The sequence below is a fragment of the Alexandromys fortis genome, unplaced genomic scaffold, assembly GCF_014885135.2.
Source record: "Alexandromys fortis isolate MF-2015 unplaced genomic scaffold, M_Fortis_MF-2015_v1.1 scaffold_28, whole genome shotgun sequence".
NCBI classification, from domain to species: domain Eukaryota; kingdom Metazoa; phylum Chordata; class Mammalia; order Rodentia; family Cricetidae; genus Alexandromys; species Alexandromys fortis.
Window position 1 is genome coordinate 7408843 of NW_026067901.1, and position 23529 is coordinate 7432371.

Consider the following 23529-nt stretch of genomic DNA (forward strand, 5'->3'; position numbering starts at 1 on the left):
ACCCAAAACCTTGTATTGTATTCTCTTTCACACTTTCAACCTAGTTGCAACAAATTATAGTTTTCAGTACTTTATAATTATATATGTAGCATAATTATATATATAATAGTTCAGATGTATAGATATAGTAATTATAGATTACTTATCTATAATTATCTATATGTTATATATAGTTATACAATATAATTTTGATGTACAATATTAGAATAATTTACCCTAAATAGTTATGCCATTTGTTTTACACAAATTTTTTCTTTAAGAAGCCACTTAAAATATGAGTTATATGGTTATACATTTTAAGAACTTGCAAGAAATTTTTAAAAGTTAACCAAAATATTTTTATTACAAAATGTAGGGCTCATAGTTGTGGAGTTAGATGAGAATATTTAATGGTGTAATATTTTACATAAAACTACTAAGAAATAAAGTTTGAAAATTGTTAAGTTCTTCTCATTAAAGGCAACAAATTGACTTTTGAGCTTAAAGTAAAAAATTTTCAGTCGGGTGTGCTTAAGGATTTGTCTGGCTTAAAAGACTAATTTTGAAGAGAATTGCACAGGAAGCCTTTGAAGCTAGTTCCTACTTCTCTGTGTTGTGCGAGACCATCTCAGAAAGAGCCTTTGCTTGTGTCTTATAGAAAGAGGGTTCAGCATGTCTGCTTGACAACTAAAGCCACGCCTTCTCCTCCACCCATGCAAATGAAGAGGATTGGGCATCTTTAAACAGACCCTCCCTTCTATTAGCAAGGGTAGTAATCAGGTGAGTGTAGGTTAGGAGGTCAATGTAAAGACAGAGTGACAAAGGCATCCCAAAATTGACTGGCGGATCTGCAATACAAATGACACCAAATTTTCCCTTGTTATGTTGAAACAAAATTGATAGTAAATAATCCAGTAAATCAGTTTATGGTTATAATAATATACTTAAAATCCAGTACCTGATTTCAAAGGCGAGCACAGTGCTGTGTTACAGGGTTGGGCTTTTGTTCTATCACAGGGAATTTGTTATGTTCTCAGAGAGTCTGGCAGCCGGAAAGCTGGTCGAGCGCAAAGGCAGGGAGAGTCCAGCTTGTTCCTGGAAGGGTGAAAACCCTCACCACTTTCCTTACCAGCAGGAGTCCTTTTAAAATGCAAGGACTAGCATGACGCAGCAGGGAATTACAGTAGTGGAGGTTGGTGACCCCATCAGCTGCTTGTCTTACTAGTATCCATATGCATTGTGCAGAACAGACTTCTGGGAGTAAGACAGGGTAGAGGCTTGGGGAGGAGGAGATGTGTTGCAGTATTCTCAGTAGGAGATGGTGAGGGCATTAATTAGGGAGGTGTGAATGGTGAGAAAGGACACCGTGGGCTGAAGAGCTATTTCAGGAAAAACTGGTGGCTCCTGAGGTAGATTAGATGGAACAGAGAAGAGGGTGGAACCGATATCCCCTTGAGATTCTTCAGACTGTTCTGTTTGGGTCTTGACAACAATCAAGAGCTATTCTCCCAAAGACAGCTGGTGTTTGATATGGTAACCTTTGTATAATTACATGAAGTAGAATAGGATGCGAGGTGTTTGGAAACAAGAGGATATTAATTTTGAGACACTTTGTTAACCACGTGGAACTAGAAACCCGAAGGTGCCCTTCCATGGGCTGTTTGTACAAATGTATGATGTGGGATTCCCCTCTGTATGCTGGGAATATGTTTTATTGCCATTGGTTAAAAAAGGAAGCTGCTTTCAGCCAATGGTTTAACAGAGCAAAGTCAGGTGGAAAATCCCAACAGAGATGTAGAGAGAAAGTAGGTGGAGTCAAGGAGCTGCCATATAGCTGCTGAAGAAGATAGACATCTGGGAACCTTATCAGTACATCATGAGCCTGTGATAAAATACAAAATAATAGAAATGGGTTAATTTAAGATGTAAGCGTTAGTTAATAAGAAGCCTAAGCTAATAGGCCAGTGTTGTAATTAATAGTTTCTGTGTGATTATTTTGGGTCTGGGTGGCTGGAGATGAACAAGCAGCCTCCATCTACAAATGTATTATTTTAGGTAAGCAAAGCAGGCTTTGTCATGGCATCGCCGTCTTTAGATTATGTTTTATCAGACTTTTTAATTCTTATTTGTTCCTCTCTCCCACTGGCTTCTCCCATTTCCTTCTTAAGCTGTTCCTTTTCTTCACTTAGTCTCACTTTCTGTTTTCTTATTATGTATCTTAAGGTCTCTTCTTCCACATCATAAATCCTCAATTTATGGTCCATATATACCTATATAAATACATGCATGAGTAAAGTTATGTCCATGAGCTAATTTTATAGTTTATAATCGAGCTTCTAGTAAGGAACTTTTTGTTATACTATTTCTTTGCCTTTCCTTTAAAATAAAAGGTTTATTCTATTTTTATTTATGTATGTTCATGTGTGTGTATATCTGTGTGTGTCTTTCTCTCTGTGTTTGTGTATATATGCACACATCTTTGCAGAGGCAGAAAAGACTGTCAGAGCCCTGTAGTCATAGTTATATCCAGTTAGGAGTTGCCTACAATGGGTTCTGAGAACCAAACTCCAGTCCCCTGCGAGAACAGCAAGTGTTCTTACTGCAGAGCCATCTCTTAGGACCTCTTTGTCTTCCTATAACGCAGTATCCTACAGGTGAGCAGTGTTAGATCTAGAAGGAAGTATGGGAATGACAATGTCCCCCGACAAGTGAGGATATTGGTGTTTTCCAGTGAGAGAACTGGAGCGTAAGCTCGTTTATGAGCACTTCATTCCCTAGTGCCTAACCAGCTACCTGCTGACTGTTGTAGTTCATCACTCTAGCAAAGGGGAACAAGACCACAAGGAAAGAAATATCCCTTGTAAGTAATTCTAATGTGTACTTAGTTCAGTATTCTTTTCCTATCCTTGTTTTCCATCTTTAAAGAGAAAGAACTAAAAATCACACCTGGACTTATGGTTGAGTTTATGCTTACATAAGCAGATGAATTTCTCCATCACTAAACCTGAGTTTGACATCATAAAACAGGAATGTGGCACTAATTCCTTTAAAACCTGCTTCTTCCTCTGTCTTTATCATTTTCTATTTCCTGCATGTGGTTGTCTTGTTTTTCTTTGTTAAACTGCTTCTGTTTCTCCATGGCAAGCAGGGATCTGGACCTAGAGACCACTGGTGCATATGCCCAGGATGTTGTGTCTATAGGGTAAGCAGAATGGACCTGCAGTCTGATTTGTTCTGTTATGAACATATTACCATACTGACTTTCCTTCTTCGAGAACAAGCCTTGAAATTACAAACAGAATACAGAACAGGGAATTACTGGGCTCTAGAGCAGGTGGGATGGGTACGTGCTGTGAACGGGGACAACCCATGTAATGTCACTGGTTTTTGCTTTGGAGAGAAAATATTGGAAGTTATATTTATATCTATTTTTAATTTATTTTTGACAACTCTTGCTTCTGATATGTCTTAGTATATGACCAAACAGTAAAGTTGTATATACATGCATATCATTAACAAATGATTATATATATGTATATTATTTCTGTAATATTTCGTTTTTATGATGATCATTGGAAATAAAGAGGAAAGTGACAACTGAGTAGTCGTGTTTATTTGACTGTCTATTTCTTTTTTAAAAAATATTTATTTATTTATTATGTATACAATATTTTGTCTGTGTGTATGCCTGCGCACCAGACCCCATTACAGATGGTTGTGAGCCACCATGTGGTTGCTGGGAATTGAACTCAGGACCTTTGGAAGAGCAGACAGTGCTCTTAACCTCTGAGCCATCTCTCCAGCCCCTTGACTGTGTATTTCTAATAGTTGATGAAAAGCATCTACCCAATAAGGATTTAATTTTAAGGGGAACTTCATACTCTTGTTCATTGTTTTTGGAATTGTTAAGTAACTCATTGGGTTTGTTAGGCAAGCCATTTTAATACTGAACTTAATTCAGTGTTGTTGACCAAGAATTTAAGCCCCTATTTTTTGAGAATTGATTTACCCATAATTTCTTTTCTGATTGTTCTTCACAGGATAAGACCACAGCTTGCCAAAGAAAAGATTGAAGGATGCCATATCTGTACATCAGTGACACCAGGAGAACCGCAGGTCTTCCTAGGGAAAGATAAGGCATTTACCTTTGATTATGTGTTTGACATCGACTCCCAGCAGGAGCAGATCTACACGCAGTGCATTGAGAAGCTAATTGAAGGCTGTTTTGAAGGATACAATGCTACAGTTTTTGCATATGGACAAGTAAATACCTTATTATTTGCACAGGAGTTGTAATTCAGTTGCATTTCCATTTTCATGTCTTATGGCCGTGTTAAATTTTTTTCCCTCTCATTCTTTTTTTCAGACTGGAGCTGGGAAAACATACACAATGGGAACAGGATTTGACGTCAACATCATGGAGGAAGAACAGGGGATCATCTCTCGGGCTGTTAAGCACCTTTTCAGGAGCATTGAAGAAAAAAAATCCACAGCGATTAAAAATGGGGTTCCTCCTCCTGAATTTAAAGTGAATGCCCAATTCTTAGAGGTAGTAGATTCATTGTCAGTTTTCTTTAAATTCATCCATAACACCAGATACTTAGGGTTATTTTTTTACTGTTGGCCTTTAGTAGAGTGTTTGTCATATAGTACTCAGTCAATGCTGTTTTAGTAAATCAGCATTAGTGAACAGATAATAAATATACCTTCCTCTTGGATGTAATAATGTTGTCATTTATATTATAAATGCTTTACAGTATCTATACATTAAAAGTACAATTAATATCGTTTATTTCAGAACCATTCCTTACCAAGTGATAAACTGACTGAAAAAACTGTTACGGGTAATAAATGTTATAAAGTTCTGGGAATTTAGAAATTATGATCAAAAGAAAGAGGACAAGTTGAAAAACAGCTTCAGAGACTGATTGTGTCTCTGAAGTGTCCTAAGGTTATCAATTAGGATGAACTTACAATAGGCTAACCTTGTAGGGAGTTCTTGTAGAAGAAAATGTGAGCTTTGGAATAATACAATAGTTGGTGGACTGCAGTGTTATAATTCTAAAATGTGTTTGTACACATGCTAAGACAGAGCCTTTAAAAACTAAAGAGAGGGACGATAGATATCTCAGTGTGTAAGGGTGCTTGCTGCCAAGTCTAACGAGCCGTGTTCCATCCCTGGCAACCCCTCCTGGATTGAAGGAAGCAGTTTTCCACATGCATACCATGGCATGAGTGTCCCCACACATACTCATAAATAAACACATGGAGTAAAATATAAAATAGAAGTAAGCAACTAAAGATAGAATTATCAGCCTGTTTGCCAGCTGGAACCCCCCAGCATAGTCACAATCACCAAGTTATAGAATCAGCCTGGGTGTCCATTGACAGATATATGCATGAAGAAAATGTGATACGTGCACACATACGTGCGCATATGTGCGCAGTGGAGGATGATTCAGCTATAGGAGTGAAACTGTGTTGTCTGTGAGAAAATGAACGGGACTGGAAATCTTCATGTCAAGTCAAGTGAGCCAGACTCACAGACGTTTGTTAGACAGGAAAGGACGGGAAGACATTGAAATAGAAGTGAGGAAGAGGGGAAGGTGCTAAAGAGGGAAAAAGCCAGTGGTTTATCAGACATATCTGGGCCTGAAGTACATTGTATACATGTGGAAAATGTCACAATAAAGCCTATTGGTTGTACATTAATGAAAAGGAAAACAAAATGAAAAGATTCTAAAAGGAAGAATTATAAGGCAAAAGAAATACAGTTTTAAGCTGAAATTGTAGAAATTTTAAAATTCTTAAAAATCTCTGACCTTTGAGTGTGCTGGTGCATTTCTTTAACCCCAGCATCTGAAGCAGAACCTCTGTGATTTCAAGGACAGCCTGATCTATTTAGTGAGCCAGGGCTACCCCGTGAGAGCGTACCCCCTGACCTTCTTCTCTCCCAAATCACAAGTCTTCTGCCCTGACCTCTTAGCTTTGCCCGCATATGGTACAAACTGTTCTAGGCTTCTTATTTCTCTTTGCTTATATCTTGCAAAGTGGTCTTAGGTCATCTTAGCTTGTTCCTATCCTGTTTGTCATGATTAATTCACTTATTCTTCTTATTTTATAGCTAAATCTGGCATTCACTTAATAGTCATGATTTGTGATAATATAGTAATTTATAGCAGTGTTTTATTTGGAGGAAACAGATGTCATTTTGAGGGCGATCAAGCATTTATGCGGCAGATACTGTGTGGAATACGCTAGAGGCTCAGAGCCCCATGCCTACAAAACTCACCTGGGAATGTGTCTTTTCCACAGCTTTATAATGAAGAGGTCCTTGACTTGTTTGATACCACTCGGGATATCGATGCAAAAAATAAAAAATCAAATATAAGAATCCATGAAGATTCAACTGGAGGGATTTATACTGTGGGAGTCACAACACGCACTGTGAATACGGAGCCAGAGGTGACTGTGTCTTTAAAATAGTGCTTTGACAACCAACCTTAACTTATAACACACTTAAGATAAAAATCTTCTTTGGCTGAGGAGTAGTGGCACACACCTCTAGTTCCAGTACTCGGGAGGCAGAGGCAGGTGGATCTCTGGGAGTTAGAGTTCAGCCTGGTCTGCAGAGTACAAAGTGAGTTGCAGGACAGCCAGGTCTACACAGAGTAATCCTGTCTTGAGCCCCCCCCCTTTTTCCACCAAAAAAAAGTTTACTTTCTTTGCATTTCTTTTTCTCCAAAAAGAACAGCATTATTAAAATGTTGGAGGCCTAGCAAGGTGATTCTGTGAGTAAAGGTACCTAGTGCAGAGCCTTCTGTCCTCAGAACTCACATGGTGGAAGGAACGCCGACTCCCAAACTCCCGGATGTTGTTGTCTTACCCTCCACATGCAGCATGGCACACGTGCACACGCAGACATAAATTAATGCAAACACAAATTTAACGTGATGCTTATGCTAATTCCATAGCATGACATATATCATATCGCCAAAAGAGCCCAGAGCAGTGTGTGTATAGTAAGCATTCTTCCACAAGTAAAGAAGGCTAAATAGTGCTGAAATATAGACAACTCTCCATTTGTCCTGTTTGCTTGGGACATTTAGGATTGTATTTTGGTTTATATAGAGAAATGTTTAGGAAAAAACCTAATAAAACTGAGAAGAAAAAAAATTAAACAAGATATAGCATAGCCTAATTCAGATTATTGTGGAGTTTGTACCAAAGCATTCTACTGTAACAGTTTGGAATGGAGGCTGCAAATGTCAGCACATGACAGACAATGGAACTTAGTGTTTTCCCCTAGTTAAAAAAGAATGCACCATTATACTGAGAAGTTCAGCTCCCGTGTGCCTGTAACAGAAACGATAGGATGAGAACTCTTCCTTCCTAGCCTTTGCTGCAGTGGGTTTCAGCTCGGCTCTAGACTGGGCGGTACCTGTTCAACTGTCGTTAACTCAAGCCTCTCTTCCGCTCTGCAGATGATGCAGTGTCTGAAGCTGGGTGCTTTGTCCCGCACCACCGCTAGTACCCAGATGAACGTACAGAGCTCTCGGTCACATGCCATCTTCACCATTCACGTGTGTCAGACCAGAGTGTGTCCCCAGATAGAGGCTGTGAGTTCAGTCTTCTTGTTTCTTCAACTTTTAGCCTTTAGATTCTTCAATCACACAGGTCTCGGGAAAGATGTTTGATTTAAACTCACCTTAGTGTTTCTTTTAATTTCTTTCTCTCATTTATTTAACCAAAAGTGGTCAAGTGTGTAAGACTTTGAGACACAAGCAGAATTACTAAATATCCATTTGTTGCGAGCTAGTGGAGATGTTGTCCTCTTGACCCTTTGCTGGGAGATCTGTTTCTACCTTTCCTTTAGTTCAGAATAGCTGGAGTTAGCCTTCCAACCCCGTTCTGATGTTGTCATTTATGTTTGTATGGCTAAGTGACTGTGTCTTTAGCTGTAAAAGGGAGTGAGATGTGGACGAGGTTACAGGGTGTTTGATGTCATATTAATAAGGCATTTTCAATTACCTTTCGTGATTATAGGAGAATGCAACCGATAATAAGATGATTTCCGAATCGTCGCAGATGAATGAATTCGAAACCCTGACTGCGAAGTTTCATTTTGTTGATCTGGCGGGATCAGAAAGACTGAAAAGAACGGGAGCTACCGGCGAGAGGGCGAAAGAGGGCATATCCATCAACTGCGGGCTGGTAAGGCTAACCTCTGTATAGAGACAACGTGCCTTCTGCTACCCTTTCTCGGTTTTGTGTTGTTTGGTTTTGTCGTTTGGGTGCTCAGCATGTAGTCTAGCCTCACCTCACAATGATTCTCCTGCCATACTGGGATTCCAGCGTAAGTTATCAGGCCCAGCTTTTTCCTTCATCGCTGATTTAGGAATGAAGTACACGGTAACTCATTGAGCCTCTAACCACATTGTACACTTCCTCGCCCCCTACACGGGAGACTCTCTTACTATGTTAGTTTGGCTTGCTCAACTTTTATAGTATGTGTAAAAGGTTATTTATGGGGAATATATTTTTAAGCTTCTTTCCACATTTGAAAACGTACTTTCTAAACAAACGCTTAGAATTAAGTGTCTCATTGGACAAGACATAAAGATAGCTTTTACTGAGAATGTGGTGATGATCATTTTGTTGAATGGATTGTTCAAAAGTCTTTTAGCAATGATTTCTTTTTTTTAAAAAAACTCTCTTATATTAGGAATTAATTTTAATACTATGCCACCTAGTGGTATTTTGGTGGGAAAGCACTGTGTTTGAATTAGCATAAGACTTCCCTATGTGCAAGGCTGGAGAAATGGCTCATTGGTTAGAGCACTGGCTGCTCTTCCAGAGGTCCTGAGTTCAATTCCCAGCATCCACATGGTGGCTCACAACCATCTGTAATGAGATCTGGCGTCCTCCTCTGGCATGCGGGCGTACATGGAGGGAGAATGTTGTATACATAATAAATAAATAAATCTAAAAAAAAAAAATTTCAGGATGAGCTTTTGCATACCAAGACTTGTCTTCTTGTGTCCTCATTGTAAAATTGTAAGTTTATTCTCATGTCAGAAATAGCTAAGACCCGTGAAAGGGTTATGTAGCACACACATACCTGTTATGAGTAACACACATAACTAAGCTTACATGTATTAAAAAGACATGTGAATTAAATTCAAACACAGGTTCTTTTTTTGTATGTTTGCTTGTTTCTCTGTCTAGCCCTAGTTGCCCTGGAACAAACACAGGTTCTTAATTTTGTTTTGTTTCCATTTTATTTCCTATAGACTGTCCTTATTTTTTAAAAGTGCTATAATTAATAAACATAGGATTTTCCCCCTCCCCTCTCTCGCTTTGTTAGTTGGCTCTTGGAAATGTGATCAGTGCCTTGGGTGACAAGAGCAAGAGAGCCACCCACGTCCCCTATAGAGATTCCAAGCTGACCAGGCTTCTGCAGGACTCCCTTGGGGGTAACAGGTATGCAGTCATGATTATACTTAGTTTTGAGTCTTCATTATTTTTAAGTGTACCTTTAAGAACGTATAAGAGCTGCTTTTATTTTAAAAACAAATTAATAGGATGAAAAACTGATAATTATATTAGTTATCTAAAATGTGTACATATATATATATAATATTTTAAGCAGTGCTTAGAATATTCTTTGGGTTAGTGCTAATATTTCTGTCTAATCAATAATGAGTTAAAGTACAGGGACATTAAGTAATTTTTTTTAAAACTCACATAACTTTTTATATAATACATGCTCATTCCATAATAGTGTAGTGTCTGCTTAGCATATAGGAGATGCCTAAAAGAATTTTGTTGAAAAAGAAATAAAACTTTCTAAGTAAGTACGAAGTAGCTAGAATATTATCGACAGTTTGTACAAAGTCTACAATCAGAACTTGTTTTGTATGTGGAAAAACTTATACCATATGCTTCTTTTGTTTGAGTATGATTACGTTTTGTAGATAATTCAAAGCTGAACCAAATGGAAACATCAGTGAAAGAGAAGAAATTTTTAAACAATTAAGAAATTTTGAATTTAGTTTCTCTATGTATGTGTGGGTACCTGCATGAATGCCTGTAGAGCACACGTGCAGCACGCTGGAGGCCGGAAGGCAGTGCTGGGTCCTGTGGGACTAGAATTACAGATGATTGTGAACTGACACGTGGGTTCTGGGAATCAAATCCAGGTCCTCTGCAAGAGCAGTCAGTATTCATAGCTGTTAAGGCTTCTTTGCAACCCTGGAAGAGTTTTTTAAAATGCTAAATTAATGTAATGAAATTATTTTGTTTTCAACCTGCCATATTTGTAGTTAGAATAATTTCAGAATTATTGTATACACTGCCTGAAAAAGTTGACATCCAAGTGAGAGTCCAATGTATGTACTCACACCTTCTCAAGGTATCAAAGAACATATTATATATCCCTTCTCCCTTGTGTTACCTAGGTTAACAAAATCCTTTTGTTAAGATGATCTTAAAGCATGGGGGCTTTTAAACTTGACTTTAAGTTAGTACCATCAGTTTCTGCTTCAAGGGAAGATGCTATTTAAATGGCAGGGTGTTTTGTTCATTCTTTTTGTTTCCTTTCCTTTTCTTTTCTTTATATCCCCATCATAATTTCTCCCCCCTCCACTCTACCCAGCCCTACCTCCCCTCTCTCCTCAGATCCACTGCTCCTCTGTTTCCCTTCAGAAAGGAACAGGCTTGCCAGGGATGTCTACCAAACACAGCATAACAAGATACGATAAGACTAGGCACAAACCCTCTTATCAAGGCTGGGGGAGGCAGCTTCGTAGGAAGAAAAGAGTCTAAAGCACAGACAAAAGGGTCAGAGATACCCTCATTCCCATTTTTAGGAGTCCCACAAGAACACCAACCTACACAACTATAACATATATGCAGGGTACCAAGCATCAACTCATGTGGGCTCCATGATTGTTGCTTCATTCTCTGTGATGCCCTATAAACTCTGCTTAATGTCTGTGGACCTTGTTCTCCTGGTATCCTCGATCCCTGTGCTCCTGCAGTTCTTCCTCCCGCTCTTCTGCCAGGTTCCCCATCTCTGAGGGGAGGGACCCGGTGAAGATCTCCCATTTGGGCCTTTTCTCTACCTAATAGTTGGCTGTGGGTCGCTAAATAGCAGGGATTTTAAAATAAGCATCTCAGTATTTGCTTTTATTTTCATGACTAATTATTATTTGTAACTTTCAGCCAAACAATCATGATAGCATGTGTCAGCCCTTCAGACAGAGATTTTATGGAGACATTAAACACTCTGAAATATGCCAACCGGGCTAGAAATATTAAGAACAAGGTGATGGTCAATCAAGACAGAGCAAGCCAGCAAATCAATGCACTCCGAAGCGAGATCACACGCCTTCAGATGGAGCTCATGGAGTACAAAACAGTAAGCCAGCAGGACTGACTGTATGTTCTCTGACACACCAGATGCTGATGTGTTGGGAATATAATCATGCCTTTTTGGAGTGGTTGAATATATTTGTCTTTGGAGGTAGTCTTTGGGAAGTTGGATTATCCAGAATTCTTCAAAAGGCTTCTTACCCAATCTGTAATTCCCCTGACTAATGCACCATGAAGACTATAGTAGGAGGAAACTGATTTTTTTGCCTTGGGGCTGGGAAGATAAAGACGCTGTTGGTTATAGCACTGTGTGATCTTGGGGTGTCTTTAAAGAAGACTCTCATGCACTTAAAGCCTTAGCCAACAAGGGAATATTTCTTCTCCAGGGCAAAAGAATAATTGATGAGGAGGGCGTGGAAAGCATCAATGACATGTTTCACGAGAATGCTATGCTACAGACTGAAAACAATAACCTACGTGTAAGAATAAAAGCCATGCAAGAGACTGTGGATGCTCTGAGAGCCAGAATCACACAGCTCGTCAGCGATCAGGCCAACCAAGTTCTTGCCAGAGCAGGTATGAGTTTAGGGTGGGGTAGGTGAGAGATTAACTTCTGTAGGGCATCAGCCAATCTTCGTGTTGATTGTTTACTTAAAATAGTTGACTTTGAGATGTTAAACTTTTAATCTACAGCCTATAATTTTAAGTTAAATACCTAACTGAAAAAAATAAGACATTCCTATATAAATAAAATGTGCCCTTTGGCAGCATTTTATTTTATGGTCTCTTTAATGTAATTCAGGATAGGAAATTTGTTGGAGGAATTGTGTTTTATTTTGGTACTAAGTTTCAAACCTGGGGCCTCATGCATGCCAGGCAAGTACTATTCTATTGAGCTATACTCCCAATGCTGAAGTCTTCACTTTAAAATAAAAGTTTCATTTCATGTTTTATCTTGCAGGCGAAGGGAATGAAGAGATTAGCAATATGATTCATAGTTATATCAAAGAAATCGAAGATCTCAGGTATGGTTTTCTAGAACATGTAATGTACGTCTGTTTTTGCAGCATTTATAGCATTTCTGTGTGCTGAGATGATCGTTCTATTCATGTTGCTATTTCCGTCCTGCGGTTGTGGTAACTTTAGAGAACTAGATACTTTCCCGCATCATAGTCTAAGCCAAATTTCATCTTCTCCCATCCTATGCTACTCTCAATATTATCTTCTTACTGTTGCTGCTAGATCTTCATTGGACCGCACCCAACCCAAATATAGGGCAGGCATACCTGATGTTGGTGAAGCTATCCTTATTTGCTGTTCATACCTGTAGATGGTTCCTCCATCCCTTGGAAATACGTCAATATCTATGAATAATCTTTAACTTTTTGGATTTTTATTCTTTCCTGTTCCCTTCTACCTTATGCTATTATGTAATTCCATGAGTCCCTGTTTTCTCTGTCTGTGCACTCCACTGACATATTTTTAGACACAATGTAGACGCTCACCTTTGAGCATGGATGCCATGGATTGGAGGCAAACATGCCATAAAGAGGCCATAGTCTTTAGTAGAACATAATATCACAACACATGCAGTAAATAGAAATGTCAGAATTTAGTAAAATAAAAAAGTCGATCCGTGGTGTATGGATGTGAAGACTATGGAAGATTTGGGGGACTAAGGGACATTAAGCATTTACATGACATTAAACATGACAGGGACATTAAGTATTTCTGGATGGTTTATTTTCCATATTTGCCCTGATGTTTGGTTATTTTTCTCACGGAGAAAAACCTCAGACAGCTCTGTGGGGAAATGTCTACAGATAGTAACCAAGTGGGAGGCTGACCTACTGCATAGCTATTCTCACATTGCCCTGTCTTGAATTTGCATTATTTGTCCCCTTTCAGCCCTGGGCTTATTCTAGCCATTCTCAGTGACAAGTGCTTTCTCCACTTCCTGCCTCCGCGAAGTTCTCTCCTCTCTTCCATGTTTGAAAGAATCAAAGACAAATAAGATACTCCAATGTTAACATGGCAATAAAGTTATTTACATGATTGTAATGCACGTGTGTGTGTGTGTGTGTGTGTGTGTGTGTGTGTGTGTGTGTGTGAATTTTCATGCCTCGCTGTTTGTCCCTGTTTAACAGAGGCCTTTGGGTCTTGTGTCCTGGCTCTGCACAGGATTCAGCCTAAACTGTCAGTTTCTACCTTGGATAAGAGAGTGCTTCCTGAGCTGTCTACAATGTATCCTCAGACTAATCTTTTCTTCCACACTTTGTGGACCACCCAGTCTCCTCTGTGTTTTACCATGTCCCGAAAACTCTGCTCCCTTAGCTTCTGCAGGTCCTCTTCCTTTTGTAGGCAGCTGCTCTTCACCTCCTTTATTCCCTGGGTTCAGGACACTTTGCTGATGATTGCGTTCTGGTTCTTGTGGTCTGTATCCTCTCCTCCTCCCTGTTACTCTAAAGCTTCATGTAAAGCTTGGCTCTCACTTTGGCCCAAGTGTATGACAGCATCATTATTTCCTAGGAGACTGCCAATATAATTTCCACTCCTAGTCTGTAAAAGCAGCACACAGTACCTTCGTGCTCACGGTGTTGAGGGTTTACCTTAAGCCTTTACCAACGCTTCATGATGACTCATAGCCCAAGGCCAGTCTATTGTCAACCCCTTCCTTATATGGGCTAATACTTTGTTTCATATTCCCAACTTTGAAATCATGTTGGTGGTTCTTTAATTAGATGTGTCCTAGCTTTGAGGAGTGGTTTTCAAGAGTCCCAGGTTTATAATGTATCATGTGAAAATAAATGACATATTAAATCGCCATAAATGAACTCTGAGTTCAAATTGGACTACCTGGATTGTTGTTTAATCTCCTCTTAATTAATAAGGTTCTACCTGACATCACTACATATCCTGACACCTACCTCTACATTCCCTGGCATCTCTGAGTTTTAGTTTCTGAGTCTATAATAAGAGATAATTGAAAGTCTCACAAAGTTATTATGGACTTGAGCAAAACAATAGGATATGAAGGTTCTTAAGCCAAAAGTTGCTGGACAGGTCTAATGTGTCACTTGACCCATCTTTTCAAATTCTGTTTTCACCCACTAATCTCGTTAATCCATATGTCTGTCAAAATTTATTCTTGGGAAGATTAATTAAACTAAGTGAAATTTATCTGAGTGTATCACAACTTGGATATTTGTTTTAAATCTTATTATTCAAGTTATTAAATCATAAGTGTGACCTTTTAATGAACTGAAACAACCACCATTTAACCCCCTGGATTTGGTGGTGTGAAGACTTCAGTAGAAGTATGAAAACATAAGACGAGAAAACTGAAATCATTGAACTTCTTTCCACTCTTTCCTGAGCTGAGACCTGAAGCTTGGCAGTCATTTTCAGTGGTGTTCATATTCATATATTCAGTTATTGTCACAACAATGTGTCTGTCATCTTATCTGTTCTTTGCAATACCACAATGCATCATGAACATTTTTTTTTCAGGATTCTAAAGCATTATCTTTATAATTGTGTTTATAATTATTTTATTTTACTACTGTTGAATAACAATATTATTTCTAATTTTTATAAGAATTTTTATTGTTTTTATCTATAGTCGCAATTCATTACATAATTAATTTTCATAGCAACCCTAGAAAAATTTTCTATTTTAATCCCTGTTTTAAACGGGTAGCAGTAGAGGCTCTTAGAGACTGATGGCCCAGACCTAATGAGTGCAGATGAAATCCAAGCCTTGACTCTGCTCCCTCCTGAGATGGCTAATACTTTCTCTTACGTCACACTGCAGTCTAATCAGTAAGACTCCAGCAGGAGCAAGTGTGCTTGTGTGTTGGGGGACAGGGAGTGGAAAGTGGGAGAAGGACGCATGCTCTCTCTCTCGCATGCGCGCCTATAAAAGAGCAGCCTTTGTTTACGTGGCTGGTGTTTATGCAAGTGAGCCCTCTGGGTTTAAGTCCTTACTAGATATGTCTTGAAAATAAAAACAACAGCAACAAACTGGCTGCTGTGTGTTACATAATGGTCTGAAACAGATATTATTGGTAGGTTTTAAGATGACCCTCCTCCATCAGTAGGTGGTTTACTATATTTTCATATAATTTCAGCTTTCATTTTGGTTGTCTAGGCTTTGTGCTACATTGAAAATAGAGAAAAGCATTGACATATTAGCTAAGGGGAATGTGTTTCCGGTGTGCATATGTTCATGGTTACACTGCAGTGTGAGTGTGTTCTCAGTATGCATGGTGGTGGCGATGGTCACACAGTAGTGTGAATGTGTTCCCAGTGTGCATGGTGGTGGTGGTCACACTGTAGTGTGAATGTCTTTCCCGTGTGCATGGCGGTGGTCACACTGTAGTGTGAATGTCTTTCCCGTGTGCATGGCGGTGGTGGTCACACAGTAATGTCCTGGGGCTCAATGTTGTAGGGTATATTTAGAGATTCCAGCGTAATTATTTTTAAAAAATGTTTTATTGTAATAAAAATTGTCCCTCCTTAATGGTACCTTTATTCTTTAGGGCTAAATTATTAGAAAGTGAAGCAGTGAATGAGAACCTTCGCAAAAACCTGACCAGAGCCACCGCACGATCGCCCTACTTCAGTGGGTCCTCGGCTTTCTCTCCTTCCATACTGTCTTCAGACAAAGAAACCATCGAAATTATAGATCTAGCAAAGAAAGACTTAGAGAAGCTAAAAAGGAAAGAGAAGAAGAAGAAGAAAAGGTAGTATTATAAACTTGAATATCTTCCTTCTTCAGAACGTTTCATTTGTAGCTGCTGTATGCATGCATAGTCTCATGAGTATATGAATTCATGAAAAGTTACTTAAATTGACTTACAGTTGCAGTTATATACTTTCTAGTGGTTTATCTCTGCTTATGTATAAGGAAACTAAGTTTAGCCGTAAGCATGTAGAAATGAATTGAGTTTAGCCTGTGACAAGGCAAGCTTACTAGCAGAAATTAGTATATTGTCTAAAATTGCTGCTTTTGCATCCCATCATCTTGCTTTCCTGTGAAGCTTCTGTGTCCCATTGTTACAGTGTGCTGTCCTCTCTTTTCATTTTCTAGTAGAATTGCACAGTCTCCTAGGTGTTCTAATCCTGCTAACTAGTTAGTTTAACTAAAGGCTGACTAATCCATCCGAATGTCATTTCCTTCAGGGTTTCTAATCTGATCATATCAATGTTCTTCATGTTATTTCAGGATTTCTGCATCTCTCAGGGATTTCTTTAGCTTCTTACCACTGCACTAGGCTTCCTGTGTCATGACAATAATCTTCCACCTCAAAGTCACCTGGGCAAAGAAAAGAGAAAAATTGAAAATTTGACCATTTGTGATGTGTGAGTGGTTAAATACTCAAATTACTTACATATTTACCCATTGATTGTAGAATATAGTCCAATTATTTCCAACAATATATTGAACATACCACTGGCACTCAATTTAAACACTTTAGCTACATGCCCAGCAGGAGGCCAGTTCATCTTCTTTTCCGCAGTCTTATAGGGAAGCCCCGGAACACAGTTTCTTTCACAGGCTGTTTCGCTCAGTTTACTTAGATGTGCATTTTGAAAATAAGGCATTATTTTTCTTGAGCAGTCAGTTGATGAAAGTTATTAGAAACTTCAATCTGTTAGGTTTGCCTTGCCTTGTATCTTTATGGTAGGAAAGTTAAAATAATTAAAACAGGAAGTTGCACAGGATGGCTCGGGGGCACTGGTTTCTTGAGCGAGGAGTTGTTTCGCAGGAGCTGTTGATGGATGATGGCAGCAAGAGTAGGACATAGATCATGACTTGTTCTCCCTTGATGGAGCACAGCTGCACTACAAGAAGGACCACAGGATGTGGAAACCAGTGTTCATGTTGTGCTTGAATGAACTTGAGATGCTTTTCCCATGGTTTATCATTGTGAAGTGCACTTGTGTAGATAGTGTGACGCGTTCTTAAGGGCCAAGGTAGCGTGTGTTCATGAGTAAGTAAGCATAAGCAGGAGTGTGTTTTCAAGGTCATGGGCTGAGTCTATACTTCCCTTTTAAATTTAATTCAGATACTGCTTTAATCACTTGTTGAATATGAGTGATGAAAGATAATAGAGATCCCAATAAAATATTTTTGATATTTTTATAGTGACTATAGGTACCTGGTTGATTATTTTTGTGAAAATGCATGCTAATAAGCATTTGGCTGATAAAATAGATGAAATAGTAAGACTGGAAAATACTTTGTTCATATTTGTCCTGGTTTCTTTGTTCCAGAACCCTTGTCCAGTGTGAGGGAAACCGAATAGAAAGAAGGCAGAGGTTACTGTGGTTGCTTTTCTGTACGTGGCTCAGGCAATGTGATTAAGGGAATGGCCCATGCTAAAAACAGTGACTTACCAAGCCGCGAGGCTAGACAGAATAAAACCCAGTGGAGAAAGGAAGTTACTTCCTAATACATGGAGCTGTCATGGGAGGTAAAATATTGGTGAGCAAAATCAACCAGCTAGATAAGTGGAAATTTGAACCGAGAACCAATCAGCATTCCTGAAAGCGACACTCCCAGAGCGCTTGGGAAGTGCCTCTTTGAGCGTGTTTCACTTGCTTGCTCCAGTGTGCTTTTGTCAAACACACACATGATTTTTGTTACTGAAGAGTTTATTTTGTGTTCTATTCCCATAGAAAAGTCTAGAGAGCTAGAGAGCCAACTGTGACCTCACGTAACTGCACATTTAAGTCAAAGAATTGAATATATTTGTCTTGTTCTGCAGACAAGGGTTCTATACTAAAAAACTGAAAACCTGGGCTGGTGAGATGACTCAGTGAGAAACAAAGAAGCAAAAAACCTTAAAAACACTTGCTTACAAGTCTGAAGACCTGAGTTCAATCCCTGGAACCCTCAGTGGAAGGAGAATACTACATCCTGAAAGCAACCTGTGATCTCCACAGGCACACGCCACCCACAGGGCACACATACACCACTCACATGGCTACACTTGCATACACACACACACATACAGCACACACAGCTACATACACACACAACATGCACACACCCCACTCACATGGCTATACTTGCATACACATACACACACACACACAGCACACACAGCTACATACACATACACACCCGACATGCACACACCTCATTCATATAACTACACTAACATACACATGCACACGCATGCACACACATGAACACACATATTCACACATTACACTCAAACAGCTACACACACATACACACACATACATACTCCGCTCATACAGTTACACACACACACACACACACACACACACACACACACATCCACCACACGAAAAAAGGAGACTCAAACTAATAGCATTTCACTAATCACATTTAGGTCTAAGTAACTTTTATATCTATGTAATATAAATTATTGTTTTAAAAATATAAATAAGCTCCCATCTTAGGCAAAGGCCTGAAGCAAAGCAAACACAAAACAAAGGGCTTCAGCAATAATAATAATAATAATAATAATGGTAAACAACATAAAAATAATAGTAGACCATTTGGAACCTTTACCAAGAAGCCATCTACTTTAAGCACGGTAGTTTATTATCAGTGCAAGCCTAAGTTACACTGATGGGGGGGGGCACTGTTTTGTGCATACAGATAAAGAAAATTTACCACTCACACATTTAGTCAGGCGCCTTTGGATATCCGACTTTGGATGAACTACGGAACAAAATTCTTCAGTCTCTCAGGCTGCACTGCACTTGGATGCAGTGGTGCTCGTTGGACACTCCGGAAACGCGGATCTTTTCGTGTCAACTTTCCCTTTTCCTAGTCATTGTGCTCAACTGTCTGGTCCCTGGCGAATATCCCTCCGCAGAACTTTCTCAGATTGCTAGTCTCATTTTATAAAAGCAGCCCAAGAACGAAAAATGACATGAAACCGCAAATAAGATTAAAAGAGAACTGACTTAATAATTGGTAAATCAGCTCTCTGTTTATTATTGTAAATATTGATGATTATAAGAGGAATTTTGGGGTTCTAGACAGAGTATGCTGTATGCAGATTGCAATATGCCTAATTGGAGCCTAGCATGTCTATATTGCCTACATGACAAATATCCATATTTAGTACATTCCATTGAGTCAAGATCCCTAAGCTTTGTACATTGGATATTCTTTAAGTTATATTTTGAAACCTATATCTGTAAATTTAAAGGTTTTTTTTTTTTGATATTCCACTTAAAGAACAGTGTTACTAATGGGAAGTACTAAAATTCTCATTTTATTTCCACCTTTGCTGTAGTTATAAGCCCTTTTAGTAGTGAATTTTTAATCCCAACCTTGTTAAAATTTTATCTTCAATTAACAAGAACGTACTTTTCACTGTTCGTATAACAGCTGTACTCATTCGTCTGTCATACCATCTCATACAATTTTGATATAACATTTTTTTTTAAATTTAGCTTTAGTGATGATTATATGTATAGTAAAATAAAGTCAAGCTCTTAGATTTATAACTTGTATGTCGTACTAGTATCATTATGGTATAAAGGCATTACTAATGAAGGTCTTTTAATGATACTATATAAAAACCTTTTGAAAGATTTAAAAGGAAGAGGATGTTGTTGAAAGTAGGCTTACTTTCGGGGGAAAAAATGTAAAGATTGATCTATTTCTTGCTAAAATAGCAATGACATCCAAACAGGACGTATCAACTCATGTAAACTGAGACTGCATTTTACTGCTAAAAGTTTCCACTGGTTGTCTGTATTTTCTTCTTGGATAAGATACTGCTGACTTTCTACTTTGCATTCTTAGGAAATGTATTGCCTTTTTACTGTGTGTTGTCCTTTAATGATATCTTTCCGGTTTATTTGAACGTCTTCCAGCTCATGTATCGTTTTCCCTTCTTACCACTTTTGCTTTTACTGTCTGGTTTGCCCTCATTGGCTTGGCCTTCCCATACTGTGCCTCGTGATTTGAAGGCTACAGAAACTTGAGGAAAGCAATCGAGAAGAAAGAAGGTTGGAATATTTCCCAGGTTTTTTTTGTTTTGTTTTGTTTTTAAAATTAAAAAATGTCATTTAAATACTTCTTTTCCATTTGCAAGCACATTGTAGAAATTGTAGACTATAGAATTGTAGGCTGCTTCAGACTAGATTAGCTGTGTACTCCTTAAAAAATTATTTTTATTTTAAAAAAAGGTAGAAAAAGTTAAAGTATTTAAGAATAACAAACTCTGTCATTAATTGAATTAAAATGCAAGTCATTTCATTAACTTCCAAATAAATTGCCAGAAGTATGATGATTACTTAACCCTGTTTAGTAAATAAACAAACCTGCACCATCTGATTTATAAGCAAGCATCAGCATTTCTGTATCTCGGGGCTGCTTGTGAGCGGGGTGGGAATTAACTGGGCAGTGATTGACATTTTGTCGTAGCAAATGCTAGCTTTAGGGTAGACACCTCTCTTCCTTATTTGCTGTAATTTTGGTAGGGAACATTAAAATGGTAAAAGGAGCTGTGACTGCCCTAAAGGTCAGATTGACAAGGAATCCTGGAATACTAGAGAAATATTTTTTTAACTTTTCAAACATATTCCAAGCAAATACTAAAATGTGAACAGTTCCCTTTCTTCCATCTATAACCCAGCAGTGAGTTGCTGATTCCTACTCAGGGAGCCTGAATATGACTATTTACTTAAGATAGCAAGTGTTTCCTTGGTATTAGAGCCTTTCTTTCTTGAGTTTTCTAAAACAAGTCACCAAATCATGTCACCAAATTGATTAAGTAGTCTCAAAAGAAATACAGCTCTGCATTAGAGATCATAGTTCCTCTCTTAAAGCTGAACTTGAAAATTTGTACACAATATGCAAATGACTAATTTACTTTAAATCTCTCAAACCACAAATTAGTCTATAATGAATTCACCTTAATTGTATTCCATATGCTATATTGAGTCTAAAGTTTCTGAGCTTATATTCTATAAGTTTATAACTTGAAAAGTGTTCTGCAACTAGAAGTAGTTCTAATTGTCTGTAATTCACACCAGGCCTCAGCTAAACATCATTAATTTGGGACAGTCTATTGATCCACAGAACTAAAAAAATATAAATGCAAAATTTTATATTTTTTAAATATTTAAATTAAAAATTAAAAAAATATTTAAAGCCGACAATACAATGACCCTTTAAAGATACATGTGGAAACATGTTGCTATATTAAACTACTCAGTTCCTGAAATATATGTGTGTGTGTGTGTATGCGTGTGTGTATATAATATACATATAGACTTAGAAAATGGAAGTGACTTCTGACTGTTGTGTCATCATTTAGGACAGCAGATGCAGGGCAGCTTAGTGTTCTAGGATTATAGCTCCATCATAAATACACTTGCATGACTGTTTCAAAGAAGGAAAGTCTGCTGTAGGAGCCACAGGTGGAGCCTGACATTCCGTATTAACAAGCTCTGGCAGTCGGGACATCTGCTCTTAGTCCTTTGTGTGGAAGACTTCTCAAGGGCACATTTATTTATTTACTTTATTGCCAGATGAAGAGTTTAATTTCAAGATTCTGTATAGAGTATAAATTTAATTATGACCATTGTTCCTTAGATAGCTATTTGGGAGTATCAATTTGTTAACATTTGTCAAAGATAACTCGAGTGCTTTAGATACAGTATTTATCAATATCACCTTTAAAGCTTAAGCTTTACAAGTATTTCTTAGAAGCATGTTAATACATATCTATGATGCTGGTTTTTCTGTATCAGAATGCAAGGAGAATTTATGATCAGAGGTATAAGTCAATGATAACATTTGCTAGGCTGGATACTAACTGCTTGAGGGAGCAGGAGGGTGTGGTAGTCAGTTACTCATACTAAAGGTGTGTGGCCATAAACCAGAGGAAAGGAATTTCACACATACTGTAATATAAGAAGCCACAGTAGTGGAGATTGTATATACACTAACAGGAAGTAAGAGAGCAGTGGGGAGGAAGAAACCTAATGACCCATGTGACCCTCTTTCCCCACGCAGCCTCTGTGTGTCTTAAGCCTTGGGATCAGCCTCTAGCGCAGTGGTATTTGAGTATGTGTTACTGGCCTTTGAATATGATTCGATTTGTCATAGTTGTTCACTCCATATGGTTCCTAGTTTTCTCCCAGTTTATTTTCCTCTGATACAATGATTTAATGACATCCATGAAAGTCTGTTGCAGTTTGACTCCAGTTATGACTATTGTGTTGCTATTCTTTTTTTAAAAAAAGATTTATTTATTATGTATATAGTATGTTCTGCCTGCATGTATCCCTGCAGGCCAGAAGAGAGCACCAGATCTTATTATAGATGGTTATAAGCCACCATGTGGTTTCTGGGAATTGAACTCAGGACCTCTGGAAGAACAACTAGTTCTCTTAACCACTGAGCCATCTCTCCAGCTCTATATTGCTATTCTTATTGGCCTTTACTTCTCACTCCAAAGCATTACTGTGTTCCATGCATCTTTATAATATTTCAAACCTTATTTTCCACTCTAACTTAGCTGGTATGTGAGACACGACACATAGGAGTACTCAAACACAGGTATTCATAAGGATTGATTCACTTAATAAAAACAAGTTTAATTTATTCTGTGCAGGCTGTAGATGAATGAGTGGTAACCATATACATATGATTCTTACTCTCAAGAGACTTCTAGCTCAATGGGAATGACAGATCAAATAAATAATCACATAAATAAAAAAATAAAAAAGGAACTGCTTAGGAGGAAAAATATTCATATTATTGTTCTGACTATAAAAAATATATGCAAGAATAGGACCTGGAGTTAAGTGTTAGAGTTAAATAATAATAACAGAACTCAAATGAGGTCAAATTATTTGCTTATAACCTAGATAAAAGCCCAGGTATCAATCAGGAAGCTCTTTAGTGTAGCAGAATATCTAATGGTAATAGTGACTATCATAAAATGCTTTCTAGAAAAAAATTCTTTGGAAATATTGCTGTATTTGACTATTCTTTTTAATTTTAATGATTTTAAAATTCCACTAATAACACAAACCATATAGGTTAATTAAGATTTGCTTTGTTAACATTATTTTACTAAAATATCTGAGTCTAGTGTAGCTTCTCTGCATAGTTTGTTATGCCTGCTAAACCCAAGAAAGATCAGAGTGATTGGAATCCACAAA

At 38.1% G+C, this 23529-nt stretch overlaps 1 protein-coding gene across 10 annotated transcripts in view; it reads left to right on the top strand.

Moving 5' to 3' along the window:
* Kif21a (kinesin family member 21A) overlaps nt 1–23529 on the top strand; it is a 113860-nt gene that overhangs the window by 52730 nt on the left and 37601 nt on the right. For 7 of the 10 annotated variants that reach the window (XM_050127871.1, XM_050127880.1, XM_050127898.1 and 4 more), the window contains exons 1-11: nt 3102–3181; nt 4020–4242; nt 4346–4528; nt 6295–6444; nt 7464–7598; nt 8026–8193; nt 9347–9462; nt 11206–11401; nt 11742–11931; nt 12317–12380; nt 15897–16100. In XM_050127871.1, coding sequence (XP_049983828.1) covers nt 3117–3181; nt 4020–4242; nt 4346–4528; nt 6295–6444; nt 7464–7598; nt 8026–8193; nt 9347–9462; nt 11206–11401; nt 11742–11931; nt 12317–12380; nt 15897–16100 — 1694 coding nt within the window. In that variant the 5' untranslated portion in view covers nt 3102–3116. Of the gene's footprint in view, nt 1–651; nt 760–3101; nt 3182–4019; nt 4243–4345; nt 4529–6294; nt 6445–7463; nt 7599–8025; nt 8194–9346; nt 9463–11205; nt 11402–11741; nt 11932–12316; nt 12381–15896; nt 16101–23529 lie in introns of those variants that run through there. The other 3 variants (XM_050127905.1, XM_050127945.1, XM_050127953.1) reach the window with 2 other exon arrangements.